At 45.4% G+C, this 22284-nt stretch overlaps 1 protein-coding gene across 5 annotated transcripts in view; it reads left to right on the top strand.

Annotated features, from left to right (window-relative positions):
• Positions 1-22284, top strand: part of HDAC4 (histone deacetylase 4) — a 264827-nt gene that overhangs the window by 209708 nt on the left and 32835 nt on the right. For all 5 annotated transcript variants that reach the window (XM_075431189.1, XM_075431191.1, XM_075431187.1 and 2 more), the window contains 4 exons: positions 79-265; positions 6972-7105; positions 14341-14461; positions 19694-19740. In XM_075431189.1, coding sequence (XP_075287304.1) covers positions 79-265; positions 6972-7105; positions 14341-14461; positions 19694-19740 — 489 coding nt within the window. The remainder of the gene's footprint in view (positions 1-78; positions 266-6971; positions 7106-14340; positions 14462-19693; positions 19741-22284) is intronic.

The raw sequence follows: 22284 nt of genomic DNA, 5'->3' as shown, positions 1-22284 counted from the left end.
ACCTTACAAATCCTTAAAAACCCTTTTATGAAGGCACCACGCAGACTTTCAGCAGCTGCCTGCTTCTTTTCCCCGCAGCAAGCCCTTCTGTTGGAGCAGCAACGTATTCACCAGCTGAGAAACTACCAGGCGTCGCTGGAGGCAGCTGGCATGCCCGTCTCTTTCGGAGGGCACCGGCCTCTGTCCCGTGCGCAGTCCTCGCCCGCCTCGGCCACCTTCCCCATGTCCGTACAGGAGCCACCCACTAAGCCGAGGTTCACGACAGGTAACGTTCTGGGGCACGGGAGGCTGAAGCGGTGGGGCTGCAGTGAACGTTTCGCCTTGTGTTGTGCTTTTCTGCCCTGTCCCCACAAAGCCATCTGTCTGGGGTCTGCGTCTCAGCCGCGTCTGGGGACTCCCTGCCATCCTGTCTTCATCAGGGGTAAGGTTCAGTCGTCGTACGCCCTGTTGTCCTGCTTGTCCCTTCCCCAGAGGGACAAACATCCTACAGCCCAGACTGAAGATAACCTGCAAAAATCAACAGTAGCATAGCACAGTACTTTAATTATGTATCTCCAGGAAAAGAAGGACGAGTCATATGCTGTGACAAAGCTGATTTAGATGCAAGGCGGAGAGAGGCAATGTTATTGGAAAAGGACAGCATGCCAAATGCAGTATCTGTTGGCTGGATTTTCTGCACCTTCTCCAGTCCTTGCGCAATCTCATGCCATAAGTTATCCACTCCAGGCTCCGTGCCAGCCTACCCCTCCTCCTGTAACACAATCTCTGCCCAGGAGTCTCTACCCGTAGGTTAGGAAAAATGAGGTGAGTTGATTATTTCAAGTTGTCTTGAACAGACAAACAGACTGAAGAGTGTTATCTTACCTGCTCAGTCTTCATCTCAAAGGAAAAATAGGAGTGCAATTCTGCATTTGTCTGGTGGAAACCAGAAGTGCAAAAAAGGTGTTAATCTCACCATGAAGATTAAAGGCAAAAAATAATTGTTCTTCCTGAATCCTGACAACCAACTTTTTTCCACCAAAATCCTTTCTGTCTGTTCAGTAGCCTTAGTAACAGATGAAAGTTAATTTATGTGCAACATTTCAAGTCCTGTGCTGGGTGATTAGGCAGACTTATTTTGAAGTCCGCCTTCTTCCCCAAATGTCAAACTCTATTTTGTGAATGAACATTTTGCAATGTGATGTGTGCCCTGGGAAGAGGAAGGGGAAAAAGATCCAGAACGCCCAAAGAAGAGCAACTCGTGATTTTGTTTCTCTTTCACTTACCCATTTATTCTTATTTAACCCACACTTTTTGCATCATTAAAATCAGCACTATGAATCGGGTTTATTTTCAGACACTGACGGTATATTAATAGTGATATGTTAAATATGATTTTATCTTCAGCTGCTAGCTGCAGGGTGGGAAGCATGTGCCATCAGCTCCGTAAAAGCCCAAGCAGCGTCTCATTTTTGCAAAGCAGCCCTTAGAGTCTCTATTTGTTGTTAATACCGAAACTTTGAATTTCGGCAAAACTGCGTTTCTAGTGCAACCAGTTCCAGCAAGATTATTCTAGATTTTGGCTTTTGCCAAGAATGCAAAGGAGGGTAGTCCCCTGGCTCTCAGTCAAACGAGATGAAACTTGAGCATCTAATGCACTTAGACCCAAACCTAGGTGCTTTAAAAACGAGGAAGCCTGGCCCTGCTTTAAGAGATTATTCATTCCTTCTCTTTCTTCCCTTCTCCTCCTCCGGTGTTTAAGTTGCCTTGTCAATCATAGGCAAGACTTTGAACACAGAATAACATTTCCTACCAGAGGATGTACGTTTGACTCAGATGTGTGCCTCTATAAATTTCATTTAAAATTACAGATAAGGGTAAGAATGCAGATTGAGAACTCTGCTGCTTTGAAAAGACGCTGTTACAATGTTATGATTTATTTTCCTTGGAGGCAGGGTTTAAAAAAAAAAAAAGTGGCTTAAACGAAGAGGTGGAATATCACACTGCTTTTATACAGCACTGCACAGCCGGGTGCGATGGTATGAAGAATGTTTAGTGTATTTCACCTGTTAAATATCATTTTCACTGCACTTATCCATGTTAAGACTTCAAGGGCTGGATTTTTTTCCATTGCCTTCTATCTCGTGCAGTTCCCTGCATTTATGCTAGGTGAACAGAGGAGGAAAAGCACAATAAGATGCTGTCAAGGGAGGAAGTGGTGTTGGGCATCTACTGGCACTAATAAAGGTGCAAAGCATAAAAGGTGAGACCTTTATACTGGTCCTATGACTAGTCCTTCACCTCACATAAAAGGTGAAGGAGTAGTTTACTTAACCGTCACTATCTGCTTAACAGTGACAGGGAAAAGAAGACCCTACTTCTCTGTGGGCATGCAAGCAGGGAGAGGAGAGGCAGGCGTCTCAGCTGTTGAGCACGTGTGTGCGAGTTAGATTGCTAATGTTTCCTTGAAGTTGTCCGCGGTGTTGGAGATTGTCTTTTTGGAAGTGGATACTAAAGCTTAATCGCTAGGATTGAACCGTTCTTTGAAAGGCAGGAAATTAAAAGTCTTGAGTATTTTTCAGAGCAAGCAGGCCAAAGTGCGTCAGGCTTCTTTTTCACAAGGAAAATCCATCTGTTTGATAAGCGACTGCTTTGGAGACCGATTCTAACGCAATCGTGCGCTTTGGATTTCAGAGAAATTATGATTTGAATTGCTGTAATCATTTTGGTGGAGGACCGTAAAAACTAGACCTCATTCAGTGGCCCTAACGAAGCCAGCCATAATCACTGTAGACACGAATGTGGCTCTGAAGAGATCAGTTATTGTCCCACAGACAGAGGAGTTGTTCGTCACTTTCATGTTCAGGATAGTACGCAGAAAACACCGATGCTTTCTCTGGACAGAGTTAGGACCAGACAGCTGGAAATTGTGGGTTTTATGTATAATTTATTTTCCTGTCTTTCTCAATGACCAGTACCTGAGACTTCAAAGGTATAGAGGAAGAACAGCATAATACACCTCTCAAACAGGATGTGCATTACTCCACATGAAAGTGAAAACAGTGCCCTGCCTGACTTCTTCAAGCAAGCAGTTTTATGTCCTGAAGCATGACATGTAATTTTCCTTCCTACTAGCATATGAAAGAAAGCGAGTCCTTGAACTTGCCCTTGCTAGCACAAGTAGCCCCCTTGACTTTAATGAATACTTCTGCATGCGCTGTTCTACACACTCGACGAAGACTTCTCAGGTTAGGCCATTAATTTGCATAGCTCCAATTATCCAGTCTCTGATCTCCTGTAAAAAGGGTTCCACGAATTATTCTGATGTTCTGCGTTAAAGTATTTTTCATTTCTGATGAAGGCATTTATTCTCTCCTGTGCAGAGCAATATAATTATCTGAACCTCAAATCACGTGTTTGTTCTGCCAAGAAAAGCGAGTTGGTTATGCTTTAGTGCTGACCTTTAAAAATTATTGTTCTCATGTCTTAAAGAGTGTTGCTTCCAGCACCACTTCATTTAACTCGTAATGGCCAATGTAGTTTTGTATTTTAAGCTTAAATTGCCGAGCTTTCCTTTGTGTGTGTGTGTCTTCATCGGAGTGTCCCCAGCCGCAGGAAGGAACTTGGAACAGTTCCCTCCTGTCCAGCGGTTTAGTTTGTAAAGAAGAGAAATGTTGAGTGGCGTGTGATTACAATACGGAAGAACTCACCGAGGTGCTGCTGTTATCGTTGGATCGCTGGGAAAGGAGAAACTTTATAGATTAACTGATTTCTATAAGCCCCTCTGTAGTCTCCGTTAACAAGTAGAGATGAGGAGGTGTCCTACCGCTCCCTTTTCTGAACACCTTTACTTTAACGGCTCTATCTGCCTACGTTGCATAGGCTCAGTTACCAAGACCTGTTCTAGATGCACGCATGGATTTTAAACACACGGGTAGCTTTCCAGCACTTGTGGATGCAGGTGAGAAGGTGCTGGTTTGGGTGGCTGGGGATCTCATCCACAGCTACCTGCATTTGCTCTCGTCGGTGCAGCTATCTTAGCTGATAAATACCGCTGCCTGCTTCTGAGACATCAAACTTCCTCCAGAAGAACTGGGAGATAGCTGGCAGATCTGCTGCACGAGCGAAGAACGCTAGAAGGTCAATGCAAGCTGTTTCTTCATTTGCATTTATCTTTGGTTTGATCTGTGCTGGCTTCTGCCCCACCAGGCTCTAGGGTTACGCAGGTACAAAACAGAGAATGGAGACTTCCAATCTGGCTAGGCGTTGCTTTGCCTATGTACCTAGACTTGTGTCATGGTAGTTTTTCAGGAGTTACTATGTAAAGCTTAAAAACTTGGGAAAAACACCCTTTAAAAAGAAACTTACACCACAGATTCACATGTTGACTATTTAGGTGGCCTTAGACCCCTTCCAGCTTTGCAGTGTTATCCATATAATTCACTGCCAGGTTGTGCCCAGCTCCCAGGTAGTGAAAAGATTTGTTAGAGCAACAGCATCAAGCATCGTTTGGGAATCCAGGAGGCCAGCAAGAAAAAGCTGCTTAAAAAACACTGCTTGAAAATGCTGGGGTTTTTTTTTCCACAAACTTCTGAAGGTGTAGCATGAACTAGCCTCAGATTTATCTCCAGGTTGGAGTGTCCTGTACAAATGAGGTGCAGCTTCTTGTTCATAGCTTTCCTGTATTACATTTTACTTTTCCCGCTTCCATTAGTGAGTTCTCTGATGCGCTCTCCTGCCTGTGCTCCACGCAGTGTCCTTTCCCGTTGTTTCTCTTTGCCCATCACCTGAATGTCTCAATTGCACCACGTTTTAGTCCTTGGTCTCTCAGGTCAGTCCCCTCAGAGGGTGCAGTCCTGGCCCCGCTGACGCCAACAGCAGAGTGCCTGTGGACTGAAGGGAGCCAGGGTTCACCCAGTCAGTCAGGAGCTATCTGATGCATGACTTGCTGCTTGTACTTACTGCTGTTTGGATTCAAGGCTAGTTGTTGAGTGTGGATAGAAGTGTTGAATAGCTATGCATGCACCCTTTGGCTTTAAATCTATAAAGCTTTGTTGTAGACCCTGTAGATGCACCTGGAAGTCAGAAAAAGTAGAACCACTTTCCTTTCTTTAATATGAATGATTTAGCCAAACCTAGTGCAGTCCCGTGGGGTCTAGGAGGATGTCTGCATGGGGTTCATTTGGGTAACAAATACTTTGTCAAAATGCATGATGTCCCCGAAGGTGAACTTCCTTCAAAAATAAATTAAACTCTGCAGACCTTGCACTAGTTTGAATAAACTCAGACTGGGGAGTTCTCATGGACAGCCAGCGTTACCACTGGGCTTCACCACCTTCTCAGGTGGCATTTACAGCGCTTGGCTATGCCCAGCAGCTCCTACCGAAGTCAGATGCTGTGAATCAAATGTGGGAGACCTCTACAGAGCTTTGCAGCACCGTCTTATTTAACTGAACTTTGGCTAACCCAAAGGCAGGCAATTAACTGGTGCTCTGTTCTCTTCCTAGAACTGAATGCGGTTTGGGTTTTGTTCGTTTTTTTCTGCTTTGCACTCACCTACAGCAAAGCGAGGAACTGCCAGATACCTCCCCTAAGGCTGAATACCTGAAAGTCTCAGTGCCAGGGTTCGCCTCAGAAGGGAAAGCCAAATTTTTTGCTGGCAGAACAAGCCTACCCTCAGTCAGAAGGTGTGATTGCAGGTCGAGCCAAGCTTGGGTACATGCAGCAGCACGGCGCTTCGCTCCGGGCTGCGTGTCCATGTATGTTCTCAGAGCCTGGTTTCTTACAAACCCCCTTTGAACTCCATGCAGTTGCAAATTGTGCTGTTTACTGGTACTCGAACTGGCTACGTGAAAGCTCCTGGAGCTGTGTTCAGGCCACCCGCCGCAGCATAGGTGTGCTCGTCTGGGGTTTCGGAGGAGCGATACCGGTTGGAGTGCAGACCCTTTCATGTCGGGATCTGGGAACAGCTCCTGCCTTTGCTGCTAATTCAAAGGCTTTGATCCTCGTCAAGACTTTTGATTTGCAACTTTATACGGTGCTTTCACACAGGTATTTCTTGCAAGAAACCTTACTCCTTGGGGGATAAAATAATCCAACCCCTTTTGTTCTATTTTCTGGAGCTTCTGGCTGAAGGGAGCGGTAGATTTAAATATATGAGTATGTCTCTCTTGCTTAAGTGAAAAAAAGGTCTTTTGTCCCCAGGACGCCATAGCTGTGGAGGACCTGCTGTTTTCCTCCAGTGGAATATTGGCTACGAAATCATAACTCCCCTTCCAAAAACGTACCCGGGCAACTCTGGAACATGAATCAAAGTCTCCTACGCTGTTGTCATGCCGTAAATACTTGGTAATGGAAGGGGATTTAGCTGCCTGCCTCCCACGTTCGAATGAAACAACACTGCTAAATACCTACATATTGTGCTGAATAATTATGCACAAGTGTGTGCTAATAGCCTTAATTAGCATGTTGTCAAATAATGTTGATGCAAAGACTTCAGCACAAACTATTTTATGAAACATGGAGCCTGCTAACCACTTACTTGTTCTGCTTTTTAATCCCAAGCCCTAGAGTCATTTTAGCAGTAATTCTGAAAGTACCCAGTGGAAAAGTTGCAAGTCAGTCCCCTCCTAGATGGTGTTCCTACGCGGGCACATCTGTCCTCATACTGATGCTTTCAGTTGTCACCTCCTCCTGTCGCTCTCACAGCTTCAGCCTGCAGAGATGTCGGTGACTGATTTCTTTTCCGGATCCACTGAGGATTTCCAGAGGAAGGGTTTGTTGCGGGTTTGGTGCTGTCTCAAAGCAGCGTCTTGGATTTTCATTTCTTAGAGCTCTGTGGCTCCTGATAAAACACACACAGTCTTTGGGTAGAAGTGTTCAGCTGAATATGAAGTGCTACAGTAAAAAAAAAAACAGTTTGTTTCCATATATCTGGCAATTTTTAATTTTTTTTGTTTTAACTGAGAGCGATTTTGTAACCTTGCTTGCAGGCCTTGTATATGACACCTTGATGCTGAAACACCAGTGTACCTGTGGAAACACAAACAGCCACCCAGAGCACGCGGGGAGGATCCAGAGCATCTGGTCCCGGCTCCAGGAGACGGGTCTCCGTGGGAAGTGTGAGGTAATAAAAATACCAGTGAAGGGGAAGATGAGGTGGTGGGCCTGGGAGAAAGGGAGGATTTGGGTTTGTCTGGCTGATCGGAGTGCTGGATTATGAGCGTTTTTGGGGACTGATTTCTGGTCTGGATGGTGGCACATGTATCAAACCTGCAGCTTGGGCTGTTGGTTGCTACCTGGATGAGCAAACTTTACACTGCATTCTGGATTTAGATTTTTTTGTAGCTCCAGCTGTTGACAGTGTTTTGCCATATGTGGCCTAAATTTAATCCATTCCTAGATGACCACTTATGCTTGTGAGTGTGCGTCAGGAGAACTTTTCTAGTGATCTGGTTTCATTGCATTGCGATGACTGTTAGAAATTCCATGAAACACTGGAGAATGCTCTTGCCTGATGTTGCAGTGAAGCTGCTTCTGTAATTTTCGTTCCTGTTCCCTGTAAACTGGAAGTCCCTACAAAGCGTTGGGTTTTGAAGAGACCAAAGATAAGAGCAAGACATGAAGTAACCGTGTTACTTCTTATCACTCCAATCATAACATCAAAAGCTGTGGAGCAACAAGTTTGTATTTCTGTGGTTTAATATATTTTTTAATACTCTTTGATAAGTGATTGTCAATTGTAGTGAAGATACAGTAAAAAGAATGAGGTGTTATTCCGTCACAGGAGGTTAAGTTGACTTTATTGGACATACATGTTTTAAGGGCAAGGCAAACTAAGAGAAAAGCTTAGATGCTAAAATTAAAAGGACTAAAGATTAAGAATAGTGATTAATAGTAGTTATTATTCATCGCTAATAGCAGTGATGATAAATAAGTGGTAGTGAGTGTTCGTCAGTTCTCTGAGCATCAGAGAGGACTGACATTGTGTTTGACTTACGTCAGTAACTGGCTTGACGGATTTTCTGAGCGATCAGCAGCGACCTCCACGCGGTGGCAGCATTGCCGTTGGCTAAACTTCCCCCTTCTACCCTGATTTATCCCTGAGGAGAGCAAAGAACAACTGCAAACCTCTTTCTGTCTACGGAGTCCCATTTAATTGAATTTTGGGATGATTACTTGGACAGACAAAAAAAAGAAACAGTACCCCACTGACATCTAGCTCCTCTGTTTAGAAGCAGGAGTTAAATCCGGCAGTGCTAGTGGCCTTGTGTCCTGGATTTGTGTTATTGGTGTTCTTTAATGTGTGAAGCTCTTCCTTGTATGATCCCAGGTTATTTTCCTTTGTTTGGTATTTTTGGTTGCTCTCATGATTGGAGTTGTTCTGGATGTTCACCTGCTTTCCACTTGTGTTTCCCTTCTGACCATTGGTGACATTCAACCTCACCTTGACTCCTCCTTTTTCAGAAAATGATGAATATGTGATGTCAGCTTTCTGCCTTAATTCAGGTGTTTTCATCTCTGATGGGTTTCTTTGAGGTCTGACCTGCTATTTCAGGATAACCAGCTGCTCTAATTTTACTCGCCTCTCTCTCTAGTTAGCTTTCCTTTATCTGCACCATCTCCTGCTCCTGCCCAGACCTGCCTTAAAGTTTCCTTCTTTACCTTAGCTTTTCTCGTGGGCTTGATGAGCACAACCTTTCCCTGTTTCTCCATCTCCTTGCCACCTCCACACCTCACTCTTCTGTTCTTGGTGGGGTTTTTTCTGGAACCACTCATTCACTTTCTGGTCTTCTTGACTGATGCAATCCTTTTCCACGTTGCAAAGCCATTGGATCACTTCCCTGCCCTTCAGGGTCTTTCGGAAGCTCCTCAATTGGAACCTGTCTATCAGTGAGCAAAGTGGAGAGCAGTCAGTATAGGGGTTTCCCTCCGTGAAGATCACCTTCACAGCAGGTGCACTTGCGTGGTGAGGGGATAGCTTTTCAGACGGGAGTGATCTCTGCTGCGAGGCTGGAGTGTGAGCGTGAGCTGTTGGCATTGCCTGGGATGATGGACTTGCCCCCTTACTGCACAGGAAGGAATGCTGTAGACTTAATATGCAGAAAGCTTCATTCTGTGGGACATGTTCCATTGCATGATTGATTTAAAAGGAATTTTGAAGTCTCACCTAATAATTATGGTTACTTTTAATAATTGTATGACTTTTTCAGATCCCTGTTGCCTAGACCAAAGCTCCATGCAGGACAGCATGAGCTGTGCCCTCTGTCCCCACCCACAGTAGTGTGCGCATGATGTACAAAACTTTAACAGAGCTGTTTGTATGAGGACGGTGATGCAGCCTGTTACGTATCTACTGTTTTTTTAATGGATTATAACTGCTCCATCTGCATAGCAGCCCTACGAGCACTCAGAAAGAGGTGAATATATTCAGAGTTAGTAGTGGGTCTGCAGCGAGTCAGCACCAGCGCCTGGATTAGAGCACTCAGAAATTTGCCAGGCTGTACACTTCATTTTTTTTGCTGAGCTCCTGTTTTATTCTACGTGATTTTTCTTAGCTGGTCTTGCTGACTGACGCATCTGTGCACGCTCATTTTTATCTTCGCTGTTGCAGGTCTGTTGTCCTGTGCCTCAGACATTATGAGCCAGTTAAGTAAGTTCAAGGGGCTGATGTGAAAATTGTTTGTGATTATGTAGTTTAATCCATTTCTTAAAACCGATATTTGTAAAAGGACAGTTTGAACTTTGACATTTCCTTATCCTTGCGTTTCCCTTTCCTTCCTTACAGCCCTTTGCTGTGGTCCGGGTGTGGGGATAGTTTGATTGTGTTGGTTGCAAGTAGTTGCTCGACGCAGATTAAAAACACAATGCCCTGGGTAGTAAATAATCCCATACGCACTGTGTGGGATCAGAGGAGGCTCTGCTGGATCCCTGTCCTCTTCCAGAAAGAGTTTAACGGCTCTCGTTCCCCCCACGACTGCACACTGACAAGAAATCCCAGCCCTGCTTTCTCATGCAAGCTCAAACAATTCTCGCTGTCTGTCCCCTGGAAATGTTCTTTTGCTGTTGCTGTTGCACACATGCCCCAAGCCAGAAAAGGGCTCACAGATAAATATTTTTATCATGCGTGCAAAAAAATGCTTGCTTTGAAATTTCAGAAACAATCTAAGAGAAAACCTGTTTTCATCAGGCAGCCGAAAGGCTCCTAGACAGTGCTGAATTCCTACCATTTCTCTCAGAGGCTACAGAAGTGATCCGGGAGGGGCACAAATATTTTTAGAACAGAAAAAACCACATCGCTTCCCCCTCCCCACCTCTCATTTTTCAGCAGTGAAACAGATATGTATACGCTGAAGTTGTCCAAAAACCGTTTTACATCCAGCTGAGGGGAAAATGTGCGCCAGATTCGCGGTGTGATAGGTGAGAGTCCGGCAGCGTCGCACAAGTTTGAAGATGACCTTTTGGAGTGAAAGCAGTTGTCCAAACCTAATGACAGCTGTGGTTTAGAGTATTGCTTGTTTAATGAAGTTAGCTTTATAAAATATGGCAATTACTCTGTTGTATATTCAGAATTTAAAAGCAACAATTATACTAATTGAGGCAATCTCAATAAAAGACTCTGCCCCCCAAACGAAAACCCGCCGTCATGGTATAGAGTAATCCTCCCAGCCTTCATCAAGAGCCTGAGGAAATCGATAGGTTTTGCTCCGTGTTTCGGAGGTAAGCAGATCCCTGGGCTGCTCGACCAGGATGGGGAAGAATGAGTTCCTCAACAAGGGTCTGTCTCTGAGCATGTCTTGGCAGCTGTCCTGCGTTGTTGAAAGCGTGACGACTCTTAGCGGAAGGTTAATTGAAGCTGTGGAGGACTGACGTGAAAAACTAGACCCAGAGCTGGGCTGTCTGTAAGAGCAGAGCCATGTCTGTGGCTTTCCTGGCACGGCATCAGGCAGGTGTCCAGCTGGAGGGCAAGACAGGTCCGGGTGGCAAAGCCCCCACAGACCTGCTCCGTGCCCAGGGTTTCCCACCACCAAGCACCAAGGGCATGCAGGGTGTAGTGGTGGTGGTACCTGGGAAGTCGGTCTCTGGAGGGAAGCTTTATAGCTGTTTTCATGGCTTTTTGTGGCTTTTTTGGGGCCGCAGTTGGGACAAGATCTGGCTCGTGGCCTTTCAAGATTCATGCCCTCTGCTGTTGAAACATCATGGGGTGAACGGGTGAAGAAAGTGCACACCAAGAGGCTAGGGGGGTTGTTTTTTCGTTTGAAATGCAAAGGAAAAGCTGGCTCCAAGGAAATGGATGAAGAGTGCAGAAAGACACGTATGAAGCAGTGGGAGAGCAGAGGTGGTGTGGCATTGCGAAGGTCAGGTCCTGTGCAGAAAGAGGCACGAAGGAAAAGGGGTACAGGGCCAGCTAGTTCACCAGGGTTGCGAAGCTGCCTCCTGAGCTGAAAAGCTGGAGTTTGGCAGCCAGGAGAAAGGTTAGACAAGAGGGTGGGGTGACATGGAGCGAGTAAGCTCAGCAGGCAACATGAAGCCTCAAAGATAAAGAGTATCATGACTTCAGAGCTCTTAGAAACTGAAGAACTCAAATGAGGAGCGTGGATGTCAGGCAGAGCCATAGGCTGAGATACAAGTCGTGATGGGTCTGGAAACGGGAGTGAGGAATATGTTTGGTTCTCCAACTTCATTTTGGCTGGAACTAAAATCATTTTATTGGTGTCTTTTTGTGTTAGAGCCAGGGACAAAGCTTGTGGCACATGAGCTGGGAGATGAGAAGGGTGCAAAAGCATCTCGAGCATAATCCTTTCTAACTGGGCAGTGCTTGCTGTGATGTTTGTGATGTATATTGGTTTCAGTCAGCAGTAGCTTTTTCCTTCAATGTGTTTTTACTTCCAACCCCGAAGGAAGTTCTGCATCCACTCGTAGTTTCGATTCGGTTACAGGCGTCACATGGAGGGAGGGGTGGCATTGATGCCCTCCTACAGAGCACAGAGCTTGGATGTCTTGGTAAGGCCGCCTGCTTTAAATGGGAGCAGCCCTTCCCCATCCCGGGGAGGCGAAGCCGTTCGCATCCACAGAGGAGCTGGCGCGTTGCTGTGATGGGCTGCCGTTCTCCTGGTCCGTTCACCTAACGCCAAGGAATACAGAATGCTATTTCTGTACATCCTCTAAATGTAGCAGCTGAAAATGGGTCAGTACAGCTTGTTCAAAGGGAAGGAGTTGGCATATGGGTTAGAAGGAAGCTGTAAAAGCCTGTAAGGGAGGGCTGAGGCAGGCTTACCACAAACAAAAAAGGAAGGCAGGATAAAAGTTCAAGGGGGATTTGCCAGATATTTCCATCCCTTCTGGGTCTAGCATTTTTCTGGTTATTGCCTCTTTAATGGGATGCTGTATTTTTGCTTCATCATTAACCTCAGGAAATGCTAGGTGGTGGAGCAGAGCATGGAGAAAATGAAGGAAGAACTGGAAAGCAGAAATGCCAAAATTAGGAGAGGGAGAGTGTACGAGCGCTCCTGCCGTGCTTTGATTTCTGCTGCCTTATGCCTCAAACAGTTTTACAAAGTGATTTCCTGTGCGCGTTGCCACACGTGATGGAGGCTTATGCTGAAGGCTTGAGGCCAAAAACATCCCTCGAGTTTGTTCTGGAGGTCCTGGAGTCCCCGTGCACCCCGGGATGCTCTGGCCGATGCCTCGGGAGTGTCTTGTCTCTAGCCCTGCCCTGCGAAGCAAGCGGCACACAGCAGTGCCTTGGGAGGGGCGGCAGCTCTCCAGGGCAAAAGGCAGCTTGACCTTCGCTTCAGAACAAGTTTTCCATTTGAAAACATATTCTTTTCCCCCGTTTTTTCCTTTAAGTTATCCTTTTTTTGTTGTTGTTGTTGTTCTCATTAGAAACTCTGCTTCTCCAGGGACGTGGAAGTCTTAAAAAAGCAACTGGCTTTGACTAAGGTGGGGTGAAGGCAGTGCAGGAGGTGCAGGTGCTCCTGCATGGGCTGCGCAGCGGGGTGCTGGCTGCTGAGGCTCGCGTTTTGGGTGACCTGGGGACCTCTGCCAAGACGTTTTCAGAGCCTTCCAACGTTTTGCTGTTAACTATTTATACTTTAGTATTATTGTTGCAGAGAGGAGTAACCCTCTTATTCCTTCTGTAGGAAACAAGCCCCCGAAACAACAGCTCCTTTTAAAGTGTTTTAGGCCAAATCATGACAAAATACTGTGAGGTAATTCTAAGCCATATAAAATACTACTTCCCCCCCTCCCCGTGTTGGAGGGGAAAGCACACGTGTTTCTGAAGCAAAGCAATCCTTATTCTTAAATAACTCCTTCCCCTCTCTCGTGGGCACCTCTCGACTTATCCCCAACCTGAGCGCTTTCTCAGCTCGCTGCTATTTCTTGTGCCAACATTTCAGAGGCAATCGCAAGCTCCCAGTTAAAAAGGTGAGGTGTTTTTTCCACCCCTGGGAGTCGGTTGCCTTGTCTGGTATACCTGATATCCCCCCGGTGCTGCCTGCCTTCTGGGGAGCACTCGCTTCTGTGCGAGTGGCCGTGGCTTGGTCCTTGTATGCCCAAGATTTAGTATCTGCAAGTAGCACTTTGTTCTTACAAACATATTTTCTATCGCAATTGAGTGATGGCAACAAAAGATAAGCTGCAAAGATGTGCTGGACCCCTATGACAAAAACAGGGACAAGATCCCCAGTCTGTAAAATGTGAGGAGAAATTGGGTCCTCCTGACATCAGTAAAAGCTTTGCCACGACCTTCAGTGAAGCCAGGGTTTTGACTTCGGTGTGCATCTGCCCTTCTGGGTTTCAGGGATGAGCATATTTGCTGCAGTACTTCCAGCTCAACGTGCATCATTCGATAAGAAAACAATTCGCAACAAATATAATCTCGTGGATTTCCGAGATTAGTTTTAAAGCAAAAAGTTTATTAAGGAACCCTTAATTGCCCAAAGGTTCAGTCTGGAAAGTGGGGTGTTTGGGAGAATTTTTTAGGGTAGCTTAGTAATCATGATGGGGATGTTGGAGGGTGATTTGGAGGGACACATTTTCACCAGAGAATCACTTTGTCATGGTTTACAACTGAAATCTTGAATATCTTCAGTAGTCGAGCAATCCCTGTGCAGTTTAGCAAATGCTCTGTGGTAAGTATTTTTAAAACAAACATTAAAAAAATCTGAAGATGACTTTAGATGTCAAGCTAGTATTTTGAACAAGGGATTAAACTAAACTCTGTTTTACGATGAATTTTTCCACATAAGAACCCGTTTTAGTTTTTTACTCGCTGTCTTTATGATTTGCTAAGGAAGAAGAAAAATTCTTTAAGAGAGTTTTCAGTGACTTCATCACTCTGTTTCTTTCCTCTTTCAGTGCATTCGTGGAAGAAAAGCAACTCTAGAAGAGCTGCAGACAGTTCACTCGGAAGCCCATACGCTGCTGTACGGCACAAACCCTCTGAACAGACAGAAACTGGACAGCAAGAAACTTCTAGGTATGGTCCCTGGGGTGGGGGGGTCACAGAATGTTCGAGTTTGGAAGAGACCTCTGTGGGTCATCTAGTCCAACCCCCCGGCCGAAGCAGGGTCACCTACAGCAGGCTGCACAGGACCGCGTCCAGGCGGGTCTTGAATATCTCCAGAGGAGACTCCACAACCTCCCTGGGCAGCCTGGGCCAGGGCTCCGTCACCCTCAGAGTGAAGAAGTTCTTCCTCATGTTCAGGTGGAACTTCCTGTGCTTCAGTTTGTGCCCGTTGCCCCTTGTCCTGTCGCTGGGCACCACTGAAAAGAGTCTGGCCCCATCCTCCTGACACCCACCCTTAAGATCTTTGCAGGCATGTATTAGGTCCCCTCTCAGCCTTCTCTTCTTCCAGCTGAACAAGCCCAGCTCCCTCAGCCTTTCTTTGTAGGAGAGATGCTCCACTCCCCTCATGACCTCCAGCACTCCCGCTACGGTCCTCGGCCCTGATGCTGGCGGTCACTTAGTGATAGCAGTACGAAAGGTGGGACATGGAGCTCCCTGCATCCTCAGCTCTAGGCACTTCCCAAGAGAATTCTTCCCACCTCTATTCAATGTCTGCTTGCGAGTAGTACAAGATACATCTCCCTGTCTTCAGGTAGATCCCAAACCATAGGTAGCTAAAACTTCCTGTCTTTGATGTCTTCAAAATCCAAAAGGAAGTTTCCTTGAGGAGGAATGGTAATTCAGATGTTTTATTTTATCCTTGGACATTCTTCTCTGTACGTTATACAATTAGCCATTGCAAGGTAGGAACTGGAACACCCTGCTAAGGACGTGGATCTGCATCATCAACCAGCTGCACAGACATCAACATGTAGCTGTCAGTTTTGTGTGGATAATCCTCAAGAAAGATGCGGAGGCCTCTTAAGTAATCTTACATTTGTTTAATCTGCAGTAAGATTGTTTATCCCTTTCGCTGGAGACTGGAACTTCCTGAAACAGGGCTGCATCTGCCTTAAAAGACAGACATTTTCCCGGAAAAAAATCTAGGGGTAGTTGTTCAGGCAACCAATCCAGCCGTAGCGACCAAACCACATTGATTTTAGCATCTTACCTCCATGGAGACATCATCATCTCCCTTTACTTTGTGCCTTTTTGCAGCAGTAGGTGATAGGCTGGAGGGGCAGTTTGGGAAGTTCTCACGTGGGGATCAGCACAAAGATGGTTCTGGAACCTAGAAGTTGAGAGAGTTTATTTTGGGATTAGCTTGACTTTGGATGATATAAAAAGAGGATTAACTTGATGGCCTGTATGATGTAGTAGTTGCAGCAAAAGAGCTGGAAAGATTTTGCAACATACTCAGTATGTACATGAGATCCCCAAAGAGGAAAGCTATTAGCCACTTGTTTAAACATGCAATTAGCACTGTATTTATAGCTAACTTACCACCTCTTTAAAACCCAGAGAAATGAAAAGTAGACACCTCTCACTGAATGATAGCTCAATTACTATGTAAAGTGTAAAGAATTTATGATGTCATATCCTTGGTAGTGTAAAACTCTCACCTTGGCTAAGGTGTATCCACCAGTCCAAAGGAACAGCACGTAAATCTTCCCCAGTAGATCTGAGAAGGCTCCTCATTTGCAGTTGCACCACCTTCATGCTGACTGATTTCTCTGCGAATTCTTGAACTGTAGCACAGAAGGTGTGTGAGAATGTGTGTCCTGGCTGTCTGCTGCAGTGGGAGCAAGAAGGGTGGTGAAACACTGGCACAGGTTGCCCAGAGAGGTGGTAGATGCCCCATCCCTGGAAACATTAAAGGCCAGGTTGGACGGAACTATGAGCAATCTGATCTAGTTGAAGATGTCCCTGCTTATTGCAGGGAGGGTGGACTAGATGACCTTAAAAGGTCCCTTCCAACCCAAAGCATTCTATGATCATCTGCATGGGGGTGCTGAGTGGACAAGGAGTCACCCTAACACCTCTCCTGTAGGAGATACTCCTTGCAAGATATATTTTTAGGGTAGTCTGTGATAGCACTGAGTGTTTCCTGCTCATTCAAATATCACATGCGCTTGAAACACTTTTCCACTCCCCTTTTGACTCTTGGCACAATCTGTATACATAATTCCACAGATGCATTTGGAGATACCAGCAGTGTATTTGGTTAATAGTGGCTTTGGGGATACCCAGGTTTTGCTGAACCATCCTGATGGCTTGTTTAGAGAACCTGAGGGAGGACAAACTCTTGCTCTGCCTGTGAGTACTACTGTAGTTTTGCTGTGTGTCCCCCATGTTTTTAATCACTCATTTTAAAATGTCTGTAATGATCAAGTTTATTCCTTTAGTGAAGAGAAATCATTCTAATACCTGAGGGTATTTCAGTATAAAATGTTGCCTATCTGAGCTTAATTTGCAAAGGAGACCAAGTTGCCAAGGAGCAATATTCCCAACAAATCAGATGATCAAGGGGCTGGAGCACCTCTGCTGTGAGGAAAGGCTGGGAGAGTTGGGGCTGCTCAGCCTGGAGAAGAGAAGGCTCCAGGGAGAACTTAGAGCAGCCTTCCAGTACCTGGAGGGGCCTGCAAGAGCTGGAGAGGGACTCTTTATCGGGGAGTGTAGTGATAGAAGAGGGGGTAATGGTCTTCAACTGCAAGAGGGCAGATTTAGATTAGATATAAGGAAGAAATTCTTTACTGTGAGGGTGGTGAGGCCCTGGCCCAGGCTGCCCAGAGAAGTTGTGGCTGCCCCCTCCCTGGCAGTGCTCAAGGCCAGGTTGGACGGGGCTCTGAGCAACCTGGTCTGGTGGAAGGTGTCCCTGCTCATGGCAGGGGGGTTGGAAAGAGATGATCTTTAAGGTCTCTTCCAACCCAAACCATTCTATGATGAGCAAACGGCTTCACTGTTCAGTGTGGCTGCCAGTCATCCCACCAGGCAGGAGAAAGTAAGTTGGTGGCTTGATAGCTGGGGTTGGGAGAAACAGCACAGTGAGCCAAAATGGCGAGAGGAGTGAGCCTCACTGGGACGTCTGCATAGCACCCAGGGAGAGGTTGTCCTTTGGGAGCAGGGCGGGAATGGTGATGCTGACCCTAAAACCAGTTTCTTCACTCGATGGCTTCCACAATGCTGGAGCTGAGCAAGGATAACAGCGCTGCTGTGTTGGGAGAACCTCCCTGAAAAACCTCGGAGTTCGCATTTGTGCATAGGGGTGAGCCAGCCTGTAAGCAGCCCCTTCTTCAGCCATCCTCTCCCACTGAGAGTTTAAGAGACTTTTCAATTTACAAAACAGTTTAGTGATATTCTTTTAAATTTGTTAAGAGGGTAAATGTATGGCAGGTTTGAAGTCAGAGACCAAAGCTTTGTGTGAGGCTCACATGTGCAAATACAAGTTTGTTAGAGCTGAGTGTCTTGACATGTGTACGGCTCCGGTGGCTGACTCCGTGTAAACTCTTTGCCTTTGACACGTCTGTGAGGAGGAAAAAGCACGACAAACCCCAGCCTAAAAGGAAGAGCTTGTGAAGCTGGGGGATGAAAGCATGGGATGTTTCTTTTTAAGCTTTTGCAAATGAGAAGGAGGACGTCCCTTCATCTGGCAGTTCTTTAGGAGAAAGTGGGAAGGGGGTAAATAGGTCAGGTTTTTCAGAGTTGTAAGCAGACATCCATGTGGCTCTGCTGGTTACTTCTGCAGTTGTCTTGTGGCTCGTTACTTGTGACTCTTACTCGTTTCTCAAAGAGTGCTCCTCTTTAACGTGTAGGAGGAGAGGATTGGTGCTGTCGAAGCCCGCCATAACTGATGCTGAAGTTACTTTCCCCAGAGGACCCTGAGCATCACAAAGATTTGCTTTGTTTTATCAGGCAGGTTTCAAGGTGGTGGCCTTCAAGGCAGGTTGCACAGCTCTGCCCCTGGAAGTGTTGCTAAAGCCCTTGAAAGTCTGAGGATGAAAAATACGAATCCATCTCTCGTGTGACAGTGTAAAGCTTTGGAACCTGTTGAACAACTTCAAACTTAGGCAAATAAGGCTGCTTTTAATTTGTGGAGAGCAAGCATAAATTGTTGTCAAGAAGATAAATATCGAAATAAGGGGTGGATTAGCAGGGAAAGATGTGACAGGAGGTCCGAGGCAGGATGATCTAAGAACTTTCATGTGGATCTAATCAAAGAGTGAATCTCGCTGTGCACTCAGATTAATAATACAGATGCATTAACTCCGCTTTCAGTCACAGGGCTAACGTATGTGTCTGCGATGCGTTTGACACCGGCGTGGTCCTCAGTAACATCTGTCTGCTGTCATGGCTAATTCACACTCTACAAAGCTGGTGCTTAGCATTTAAGGGAGTTTATTCTTTCAGTATAGCCATGACGAGGACAAGAACCTGGTTTGGTGGAGGAAAAACCCTCAGCTCAGTTAATTTCATCGTTAGCTTTCGTGAACTTTAAATAGGTCTCAAGCAAACGAGTCGCAGGCCATGTACTCCAGATCTTTTACAGTGTCTGCGTGTGCATATTTCCTTCTCCCTGTTCGCATGCGGTGCGCGGACACGTGTACAAGTCACTCACGGAGGATGGTGACGGATACGAGACAGCATGTTCTTTATTCAGTGTATGGTTTATAAACCTGCAGAATTTTGAATGGAGGATAATATTGCTGATATGCGAGCTCGGAAAGTGATGGTACAGTTCTTACAGATGCAAAATTAGCCCTACAGATGGTTTTCTCCATTTTTTCTCAAATTCTTAGTGTCGGGTTTGCTTTTTCAGTCAAAACACATGTTCTGTTTGCTCACCACTGGTTTATTTTTTGTCTTCCTCTTTTATGAAGCTTCTGCGCTTCAAAGTCTTCTAGTAACTGTGCCGATGACTGATAATTAGGGTGTTTTTATGAGTTCCTATCCTCATTCAATGGAAAGGGGTTGCAATGTTCGTCTGAGAAGACATGCCGCACAGTTGTTGGTAGCATCTCCATCATGTATAGTCGGCATGACTGCTTGAAATGTAGGACAGCACACAAACCTTGCATAAAAAGAAGTGATTTATAGAAGGTTTTTATGCTGGCAAGGCTTTTGAACAAGCCCAAGCGTGTACATGGTGCGTGTATGTGCTGTAATGTAACAGGGTGGGCTGTGTGTTTTCTGAAAATTGCAGGAGAACCCCGGTCTGTTACTGTGTTTGGAAAGATCACAGCATTGCTGTAAAATTGGACCAGAATCTGGTGAACTTTGACTTTTTGACTTACAGGGTGGTTTCTTTTTGTTTTTCCCCTACAGGTTCTCTAACGTCGATGTTTGTCAGGCTTCCTTGCGGTGGTGTCGGGGTGAGTACGCTCTTTAATGTGTAAATAATGTCCTGTTTCTTCTCCCAGTCCCACTGGTAACAAAAATTGTTTCTTTGCATTCCATCAGGTGGATAATTGCAACCAGATGTTGCCCGTAAACAGGGTCTGCCTGGGGTGCGGGGTTGCGGCGACAGCTTCACGTGCCTTTTGCAGAAGCAGCGTGAAGATTTTTAAACTGTTTTGGAGCGCCGAAGTGTGTGTGACATTCATGGGCGTGTTTCGTCTCTGGCTTTTAGGAGGAGAAACCTCATTTCCCAGGCAGTGATGTTTAATGGCTTAGAGGTTACTACATTTGAAAACAACCCTTGAATCCAGAAATGCTTTCTATGTAGAAAGCAAGATGTGCATTTCATGCTGCTCGTGCCGCGTAGGTGTTTCATCTTCAGTATTTGTACCTCAGAGCTGCCTGCCTCCCAGTGCAGGTGGAAAACGTATTAATAGAATAGCAATATTGAAGGACAATATTTGGGAAGTTCCTGTAAACCACAAGTTGCTGTCTGGGCAGCGTTACTGTCCTCCAACGAAATGTCTCGGAGGTTAGGCAGCACAAGAGAATTGCAGTCGTTAGCATTTGGCATCTTGCGTTTCTCGAGCTCCAGGACAATCACGCGTGAATTGTGACGGAGGTGACTAAAACACCCTTCCATCCGTCATGGAAAAGCTGGACATCAGTTTTCATCTGTCAAGATTCCGTATAATAAAAGGACTTTTTGTTGGTGGTGTTTGTTCCCAAAAGGCTGAAAAAAAACCCCAAATACCATTCAAATACCTTCTGTTGAAGGTTTGCGTTGTTGTTTTCCTTTGAAGCCTGAAAACTTGAAAGTTTTCCTTTCAAGTCAGACTTGATGCTCGAAAGTTTCTGTGGAGGGTGACACTACAGAAAATCTCGGAGACCGGGAAGGGAAAAGAATGAGAAGAGACAATAAAAGGCATTGTGTTTGAAAATTCACAGTGGTGGTTCTTATGCATAATTGTAGCTCGTGAGGGTGAATTCAGAGGTCTGGATTCTGTTATGGAAATGAAACAAAATTGTTTTCTTCCTGAGTCTTTGCAAAATCGCCGCTTTGAAAATTATCCCGTCAAACAAAAAAAAAAAAGAATAATCGGCGTTTATTCATACTGCCACCACTGAGCACTCGTAGAGATATTTTATTTTGTATTGTAAATACGCTGCAGTCTCTTAATTCATGGCAAATTTTTGGCTGGAGTTGAAAAGGTTTGGATTTACTCTGCCCTGCAGTCAGGCATGCCATTGAAAGCAAAAATTATCATTTGCAAATGAAGACTGAATGGTAACAAGTAGAGACAGTGCCTGAGCCTAGCGCGGTCCCAGAAGTCTTCCATTAAATCCTAAACCAAGGCAGGAAGCACCACGGTGCTGGTATTACCGATACGCTCCTGGTAAAGATAGCGTTTGCAGTTAACTTGCTGGTCGGTTGTCTCCGCAGACCCTGAAATATTAAATAAAACATTTGCCGACTTTTCTACTGTGTTTTAGCAATCCTGAAATTTTCATGCTTTCTAGGAAAAGCTTGTGAAAACCAGCAATTTACTAAAAATCAACTACGTGATAGTCACATTTTTCGTAAAAATGGCTTTCTGGTGTTTTGCTTGGTTTTCCTTCCCCAGTTACCTCGGGATGCAGTGCCGGCTGTTTGCATACTTCTGCTGCTTTCATGGCTGGAGCCGGAAAACATGATCTTCGCTGCTTTTGGGAAGCATTTTGAAGTAGCGTGTGCACCCCAGCCGTGTATTTGTAGGGAAAAGGAGGCTACGGCGCAGAACAATCAGCTCTAGCATATTACGTGCTTTGTACTTGTACGTGCCCTGGATGGGTTTGTGCATAGACCATCTCCTTTGGGGTAGGAGAGATGTACAGTGATCTCACGAGGTCCTTTCAACCCTGTTTTCTACTGCCTTTCAAAGTGAGAGATTTGTCAAGAAAGCTGGCTTAGCAGCGTGGTATGTTTGTTGAAGAAATAGAGGGAAAACTGTAGTCTTTGTTAGCGTGCCAGGTCTGTGAGACAAGTTGCTCTTGATTTGATTTGCTATGGGAAACTGCTGGAAGAAGCCCTATGGTGGGACCTTAGCTGGGGCCGCAGAGCGCGCCGTTCAGTAGCAGATGAAAACCAAATTACTTTCTGCACCGAAGAGGATGACAAGACATTTTTGAGATGTGTGTAATTTTATTATTTTTTTTGGAGGAAATCGTAAAAAAAAAAAAAGGAAAATCAGAGCCTAGGGTAAAACATCAGTTACAAAGAGTTTTAGTAGGAGAGGAGGTGTAATGTCAATCTGAGAAGTTTCAGCGTGTGAATACTGCTGGGAGATTGAGTGCTTGTTATGGTATAATGAAATTATTTCAAGTTGTTCTAGCAAGAGAGCTTCAGGGGTGTTTTTCTGCTGTTGTTTGGCAGACGATTTTCAGGCTGCAAGGTGGCCATAGAGCTTTTTTGAGTGATGGAGTTTTATTTAGACTCTCCCTTGTTTGAGATTGCCAGGTTGGCAGAACATTACTCATCG

The sequence above is a fragment of the Opisthocomus hoazin genome, chromosome 9 (assembly GCF_030867145.1).
Source record: "Opisthocomus hoazin isolate bOpiHoa1 chromosome 9, bOpiHoa1.hap1, whole genome shotgun sequence".
NCBI classification, from domain to species: Eukaryota; Metazoa; Chordata; class Aves; order Opisthocomiformes; family Opisthocomidae; genus Opisthocomus; species Opisthocomus hoazin.
The sequence above is the reverse complement of the archived record's forward strand: the minus strand, read 5'-3'. Positions and strand labels throughout refer to the sequence as shown.